The sequence below is a fragment of the Hippocampus zosterae genome, chromosome 18, assembly GCF_025434085.1.
Source record: "Hippocampus zosterae strain Florida chromosome 18, ASM2543408v3, whole genome shotgun sequence".
Classification (NCBI taxonomy): domain Eukaryota; kingdom Metazoa; phylum Chordata; class Actinopteri; order Syngnathiformes; family Syngnathidae; genus Hippocampus; species Hippocampus zosterae.
Genome location: NC_067468.1, coordinates 16477988 through 16485676, shown reverse-complemented (window position 1 = coordinate 16485676; position 7689 = coordinate 16477988). Strand labels below are relative to the sequence as shown.

The 7689-nt window shown below is 45.7% G+C and overlaps 1 protein-coding gene across 2 annotated transcripts; it reads right to left on the bottom strand.

Annotated features, from left to right (window-relative positions):
• Positions 1-4337: 4337 nt before the first annotated feature.
• On the bottom strand, positions 4338-6814 carry lmo4a (LIM domain only 4a). 2 transcript variants are annotated; one of them, XM_052051991.1, is made up of 5 exons: positions 6601-6814; positions 6020-6257; positions 5652-5748; positions 5330-5488; positions 4338-4664 (listed from the first exon to the last, which is right to left on the bottom strand). In XM_052051991.1, exons 2-5 carry the CDS (start codon positions 6250-6252, stop codon positions 4656-4658), a joined length of 498 nt encoding a protein of 165 aa, XP_051907951.1. In that variant the 5' UTR covers positions 6253-6257; positions 6601-6814; the 3' UTR covers positions 4338-4655. The 2 variants fall into 2 exon arrangements, with proteins under 2 accessions (XP_051907951.1, XP_051907950.1); XM_052051990.1 differs by having other exon boundaries at positions 6604-6813.
• Positions 6815-7689: the final 875 nt, after the last annotated feature.

Sequence of the window (7689 nt, the reverse complement as noted above, 5' to 3'; positions counted from 1 at the left end):
TATTATTTTATGAAGAGGAGATGATTTTCAACTCAACATCATCAGATTCATCAATGGTATTTTTCCCCCCGTTTCAAATCCAGATACAGTGACTTTGATGGCAGTTATGGAAATCAGCGTGAGTCTAAAATTCCCAATTCCCCTTCCATTTTATCCCCCCACCTTGTCTGTCTCCTGGAGTCATGCCGAGCGTCAGAGAGATGACTGATGAAATCATCCGAGAGGGAGTTAGCAGTGGGACCACTCCGGCTAATGTTTTGTTTTGGTATTAACATGCGCGAGGCGTTTGAACTCCCACTGACTTGGATGCGGAAACATTTGCAAGAAGGTTCATCAATCAAAGGGCACGCACCCAGGGGCTGTCAAAATCCCGGGGAGTTCTTCTCTTCTTACATTGCTCAAAGGCAGACAGGCATTATGAAGAACCGATGCTAGACTTTAGACCAGTGGTCACCAACATGGTGCCCGCGGGCACCAGGTAGCCCGTGAAGACCACTTGAGTAGCCCGCCAGTGCCTGGACATTGTGATTTGCTAGTAGAAATTATGATTTAAAAATGCAAACATTGGCAGTACTGTGAGACATTTCGAAACACGATCAAAGTCTGACAATTTAAATCATCAAGTATTAAAAATAACACATCCTCATATTATTGAAGGTATTTTGGACAAATATGTTATTTCAGACGTGTATCAATTTGGTAGCCCTTCACACAATCGGTACACATGAAGTTGCTCTCACCCTCAAAAATGTTGGTGACACCTGCTTTAGACTTTAAATGTTGCATGTATCCATATGTGAGAAGAGGCATAAAGTAATACTGTGTGTGTACGTGTATACATGTATATATATATATGGATGTTAAATAAAAGGGTCGGATTCAAGTTTGGCGAGATGAAAGTCATGACAATTTATTAATAACGAACGTGAAATATTTTCAGAACAGAAGCAATAATAAGGAGAACAGGTTTTTGGTCATGCTACTAATTTACCAGCAGAGGGCAGCACGGAGTCATCTCGAATACTCTTACAATACAATTTTATTTCTATTCTGATCGCGAGGCAATATTTGGTGGACAAAATGTCACTAGCGATGACACAGAAATGAATATGGGCGCGGAACAATTAAGGGAACTGCTTCAGCGCCACCACACAGCAATAAGAGAAAAATGAATGGAGTCACTGTATCGTTTTAAAATGCGTTTGCAACCTCTTGACTTTTTACAAAAGTCAATTTTTTACATCGCATTAAGACACGAATGTTTGAATGACACTCGGACGTCAATAAAATGTAGAACTCGCAGTTCTATCGTGCTTGTTTACAATTTCAAAACATTTGTGACCTTTTTTTCCTGGCTGCGTGGTTTGTGTTCAGAGCGACCGTTTCACTCTTTCTGCTCCTGTACTACCGCATTGTCGCAGCTTTATTGGGAAACGTTGGATTCGAAACACCTTTTCATGTCTTATTTTATGTGGCTCCCCGAGTGACATGACCCAGGAGAGGTGGCCTCGGTAAATTTAAAAAAAAAAAGAGCAATTTCACCGGGCCTTTGAAATGCTTAACTGTAATGTCGGTCCAGAGCTCTTTCAGACAGAAAGGAGAGGAAAATGTCAGCGCAGATTTCTATCAGCCAAGCTAGTTAAAAGTGCCCTCGCGGTGGCCAGCCGGGTTGTGCCGACGGGACAACTGCCCTTTTATTCCCGGCGTTTTCAGCTTTGAGCCGGGATTTAGACAGCTTTGGGTCAAAACGGTGAACTGACGAAAGACGGCAAAATCGATCGGTCATCGCGCACTGCGCGACGTTGACTCCAGACAATCGTCGTTTCAAAGAAAGAAAGCAAAAGGTGGACCAAGTAGGAGCAATTGACCCACTGAGACATTGTGAAAGCTTCGAATACGACTGCTAATGACGTCGGCCATCTTCCAGAAAGCGGGAAAGACTCGATGAACATACGCATGGATCCGAACGCTAATTGAAAAGGGTCATTTGGCGCTTTGGTGAAAACAATCAATGCCTTTTCTGTTTCGCAGTGGCAGTTTCGCAATTCACTCGGAGTCTGGATGCACAGGAGCGAACATGACTGCCGCCGGGACGGAGTCTCATCGTCTCCGGTCAAGGTAAGGAACGACGGCAGACTTGCAGCAAGCTGCTTTTCCCAAAAATAAAAAGAAAATAAAATCAAGTCAAGTCGACAGTATTTCTCGAGCACTTTCAAACAGTCACGGCTGCATACAAAGTGCTGTACATGGAGCGATTTAACATACACAAAAAAAACAGTAAGACGAATCGGTAATAAAGGCGGTAGAAAGCACCGAGCAGTAAAATCAAGAACAAATCTAAGTCATGCTGAGTCGAACGCCAAAGAATACAATTTAATAAATTTATTTAATAAAATAATAATCAAATGTATTCAATTTAAAGAAACCCCTCAGAAAATGGGAGCCCACATGAAAATGGTGGCAATGACGACAGACGGGCGGACTGAGGAGACGCAAAGAGAATATGGCTGAAATTTCACACCCCGATGATCGGCAAAGACGCGGTTAGAAATGGAAGGCGCTTCCCACGCCGCAGACTCATCTGGCCAACCTTCTGTTTGCTCTTCAAATGCTTCAATAGCTTTTAATGCTCGCAAGCAATTTGCCAGAGATGACAATGGCGTCGGGTGAAACCAAGCGGCATTCTCTCCCGCATGCGATGAAAACGCTTAATTACTTAACAGATGGTTGCTTTATCCTTTGCGAATGTGAATCGAGTCTCTTCCGGATCATCCGCGGTTGCTCGTTTTATTCCGAAATGGATCCTTCGTCCTCGGGTCCGGTTCCAAGCCGAAGGTTAAACGAGAAGCGATTTGTTGCTTCGTCAAAACAACATTGGAGACACACGCGGAGCAATATTTTGAATTCCCGGTTTGCCGCTGCCTTCAAAGCGTGTCCCTGACACACTTCTGAAATCTCCGAATGCCTTTTAAAGCTTTGCGACCAAAAGGTTGGATGGCAAACGAAGGCGGGGACCTAATTCATTTACAGATAGAATTAGATGGATGGAGCCCTCGCCGATATTAAAGCGGGGAGGCCCTCGAATGTTGCCAGCACAACAGGACTTTTTAATTACAACTCGGCCCCCCCCCCCCCCACTTGCTGATGTCTGGGGAACCAGTTAATTAAAATGCTCATTATTTTACTTTTAATGAGTTCCCCTCTCTTTTTGTTTCCCTGCACCATATGGCAGTGATCCGTAGTCAAATCAACTTAATTAGCTTAATTAAGTTGATCAGTTTAATTATTCCAAGTAGTCGGATTGGATGAAATATCTACCGCACCTTCTCAACCAGCAAAGTCCCGCTTTCTTAAGGACTCATATTAACTGATTGTTATCTCACGCCGCCCAGATAACGTACGCCGGTTTGGGACGGAGCGTGTTTCAGAAGGCGGGGCTTCACCTTGAACCGGTCGCCGGTCGGTCGCCGGGCGCACGCGGAGACGAGCGAGCGTTCATGGCGGCACTGTAGAGGGAATTGGATCCCGCGCTGCTCGCGCACGAGTCGGCCCAGGGCGCCGCCGTCAGCGACCCCAATTTAACTATGTGGAGAAAAATAATGACCGCCGCCGAGGTTTGACATCTCGTTTATTTTCTTCATGTCAACAACAGTACAATACAAGATAGGCCAGAATAAAAATACAATGTCACAAAGTGTCAAGTATGCGCTTCACTCGTTAGGTACAAGAGTTTCCATCCATCCATTTCTTTATCCTCACGAGGGTCGCGGAAGATGCCGGAGCCCATCCCGGCTGTTTTCGGGCTACCGGGCGGGGTGCACCCTGAACCGCTTGCCAGCCGATCGCAGGTCACGCAAAGGCAAACGATCATTCGCACTCACAATCGCACCTTGGGACAATTTGGAGTGACCAATCAATCTGCCATGCGCGTTTTGGAAGATGGGGGGGGGGGGGGGGGTGGAGTGCTCAGAGAAAAGCCATCGCTCATAATTTGGCCGACCGTGAAAGCTGGTGGTCCCGTAAACAACCGGATTGGTTAAAATCTGAACAATCTCTCGGTTCATGGAACCAAAATCAACCCAAGCAACTTGACCAATCGTTCCGATGACTTTTTTTTTTTGTTTTTGTTTTTGTGAACCAATCTGCGGAAATCAACAAAGACGCGGAGGAAAGCGCCCAAAACAAGATACCAGTCGGACACACCTGCACGTCCATACAATATAGAACCCGAAAAAAAAAGACGACATAAAAAGCGTTGGAGCCTATTCTGTAAGTAGTATAACCACGGCGATAAGAAAAAACAAAACACCACCACTTTCCGCGCTAATTGTAGAATTGTGCCTTTTTACTGTTTAACAGGCAAACAACAGCGTTACCTGCAGGGTTAGTATCCACTGTTCGGGTAGGGCGGGCAAAGGACAGCCGGCCGGCTTGCTGCTGGAATCGGCGCCATGAAATGCCAAAGTCCGTTTCCTTCCTTTTTGCCGTGCCCGAGCTCCAGAACATTGTGACGCTTGGTCTGCTGTTTCAAAAGCGTCCTTGGTGTCAAATGAAGCAACAATCGGGCCTCGTCTCATCACGGAAAGAGTGACGAGCCGCTTTACAAAAAGGAGTTCAGAGAGAAGACGCTCGCTCGGGGTTTCCCGTCCGCTTTCTCAGCAGACCTGCCAATCGCGGAAAAAGACGCTCAGCACCTACTTGACACGGAGAAATACAAATTGCGATCACGCCGACGATTAATTACTTTGACGATTAATCGGTGAGCAAACATTTTATTTTCCATTTCCTTTATTTGTTGTCCAAAGGTCCCGGTACAAAAAACACAAATTGATTATTATTCATTATTGGTCTGTCACGTGTAAGGCGCAAAATTGATTGATTGACGCCAAAGCATTCTTCTCGTCGTCTTATTCATGAAAATAGGGTCAAGGTTTCCTTTTTTTTGTCCAGATAAGAAAAGAGCCAAAACTATGTAAGAGGTTTTCTTTTCACACACACAAAAAAAGAAGACCACTGTCTGAAAAAAAGGAAACCGATTGATCATTCAAATTGAGATCATCAGTCTGCTTTCATTGAAGACGACAGAAATCGGAGACGTATTGGGACCAAAATTCGGCTTGGGAATATTCGTCTCGGTGGAGTGGCGGCGCGCAGAGATGCGATGAAAGGCAAACGTCTGATTATCGATTGCCGTTTTGATCATTTTGAAATGATTTGAAATTAATCATTTTGAAATGATTAATCGATGCTCAAAAATAATGCCGTGCGATTAATTGCAATCCATGACATGAAACACGCTAATCAACACTGGCACAGAAATGCTTCTCACCTTCTGATCGGACATCACGCCATTCGCTTGCATCTGTGTCGGGCGCCCGCCGACGAGTCCGCCTCCTGGACGATCGTGTTCGCAGAAGATCGCTCCGTCGATGTAGTGAAAGCGATCGCCGGGGACCAGGCGGTTCCGACACGTTGCACAAATGAAACACTGACGCATAAAAGACATCCGCCATCAACTCAACCGTATTTATGGTGAGTACCGGCCGAGAGGCGAGGAGCAGCGGCATTTTGGACCAACTGGAGATGCTCAATGGAGGATTGGCGGACTCCAAAGTCAAGCGCATGACAAAATGTTACGTCATCAAAGTCACCTTCAGGTGGTACACGTTTCCTTGCGCCCGCATCACCAGCTCACTAGCAGGGATCACCTGTCCACATGCGCTGCAAGCGCCGCTGTGTCCAAACAGCCTACGGAAATGCAAACAAAGCAAACATCAAAAAAATGACATCGGCGTGTATGCGAGAGAAGATGAGAGTTGATGGAACAACAGAGCGCCCCGGAACAACGCCAGATGTGCGCCAGTCACCGGAGGCTCCAATTTTGCGGCTCAAACGCAGCCGTAAGAGTGATGTGCATAAATCGAAAACCAGAGAGTCTCTTTTATCGAAATGCAAGGCTGCAGTCTTTGAATTTCCAACAGTGCGCCCACGCTGAAAGTAAAGCGTGAGCCGCGCTCACCTGATGTAGTCGTTTTTGCAGAGGATCATCCCGCCTTTGCTGTAGCAGGTGCTGCTGTACTCGCCCAGCTGAGCGTGGCAGCAGGAGCACTTGAGGCAGCGCGTGTGCCAGTACTGCTCCATGGAGAAAAGCAGGAAGCGCTCTGCGATTCGACCTCCGCATCCCGCGCACGACCGACCTGACGAACCCCCCACGACGGCCACCGTGGGCACCTCCAGCCTGCTGTTCACCATGACAACTAGAGAGGGACACCAAAAAAAGGTGAGTGGTGGAATCTTCAAGAGTGGATTGTTATTCGCGCTTCACCTCGAATATTTAGTTCATCACACACTTGGGATGTTGCCATCAAGGTTTTCGATTACCGATTATCCGTGAGTGCGATCGACTGACACCGATATTTTAATTGGTCATTTTTCTTCAGCTGGAAAGCGTATTAAACATCATCCGCTCAAAACGGAAAGCAAATCCTTGACAATTAATTCAAGTTAAACCTTACAGATCATCACAGATGAAACCAGTTGTTTCAGTGGTTGAAAAAAAAAAAGCAAAACCAGGCAAGAGATCCAAGTTATTGAACTTACTACACCAGTAGCCCCAGGAAGATGCTGTGTGGGGGAAAAAAAAGATCAAATTGTCGAATTTGAAGTCCGAGAATTGCCGACGGTTTTCAGTCCATTCCCGACGAGAGCCATCAAAGACCCCGGCAACGGCTGCCTTGTGATCGGCAGCACGCAGGCCAGCTGACAGGCGGGGGACTTTCACTTTCTTGTTGTCTGTTGACAAGCTGCTCTTTGGCTAAAAAGGCGCGTGCTCGCCTTGTTAAAACACGTCATCGCTACCCGCCAGCCAACCGCGTGCAAGGGGCGTGGCTTTTGGACGCAAGCGAAATGAACTCGTATATTAGATAAGATAAGATATAGATTAGTTCAATCAGACTTTTTTTTAAAAACATAGTCTACACGAAAATATGTGTTTGTATTGTTTCCTTGTTGATCCACAACAATGCTGTGCTTATACATCGTAATATCAACGTTTTGGGAGTTTCCTCCAAAGAAAACTGTTATTTTACTCCAAAAAACAGTTAGTGTAGTGTACTGTATTCTTGAGCAAAAAATAAATCTTACCATTAGCTGTGATTTGCAACTTTGTTAACTGTGAGTAGAGTCATACTCGTACTATGATAAATACCTCCAAATGTCTATTGATGATAGCTGAGCCGCACTACTCCCCATTTTTTTTTGATGGTTTGGTAACAGCTGCAAAATAAATTGTGCGTTTTTCTAACATGTCGGTGCCAAAATTGTCCTCCACCCATGATAAGCATTCAGATGTAGCGGAAGGAAAAAAAACCCCAGCGGATTGTGTTGCAATCCAAGTAAAGGGAGACCTCCAGCGGACAAACTACGATGCGCGCAAAAGAGACAGATGTCTGCAGATATTAAAGTCTTGCCAAAAGTAAACAAATCAATCGGTGCTTGCGTTTGCAAGTAGGGTCGCGGGCGTGCTGGGGTCGATCTTAGCCGTCTTCGGGCAGGAGGCGGGTACACCTTGAACTGGTTGCCAGCCACTCGCAGTATAGAAATATAAAGCTTATTTTAATTTTTCTATACAGTTCAAAATTAGCCCATTTGGCGATTAAGCGGAGGGCAATAAAATCGGACACCTTAGTC

What these genes read in the sequence shown, in the direction of transcription:
- lmo4a (XM_052051991.1), bottom strand. Translation starts at nt 6,252, where the DNA reads ATGGTGAACAGCAGGCTGGAGGTGCCCACGGTGGCCGTCGTGGGGGGT. An exon ending in TGCAAAAACGACTACATCAG is followed by an intron (nt 5,749 to 6,019) that starts GTGAGCGCGGCT and finishes GCATTTCCGTAG; the next exon opens with GCTGTTTGGACACAGCGGCG. An exon ending in GAAACGTGTACCACCTGAAG is followed by an intron (nt 5,489 to 5,651) that starts GTGACTTTGATG and finishes TTTATGCGTCAG; the next exon opens with TGTTTCATTTGTGCAACGTG.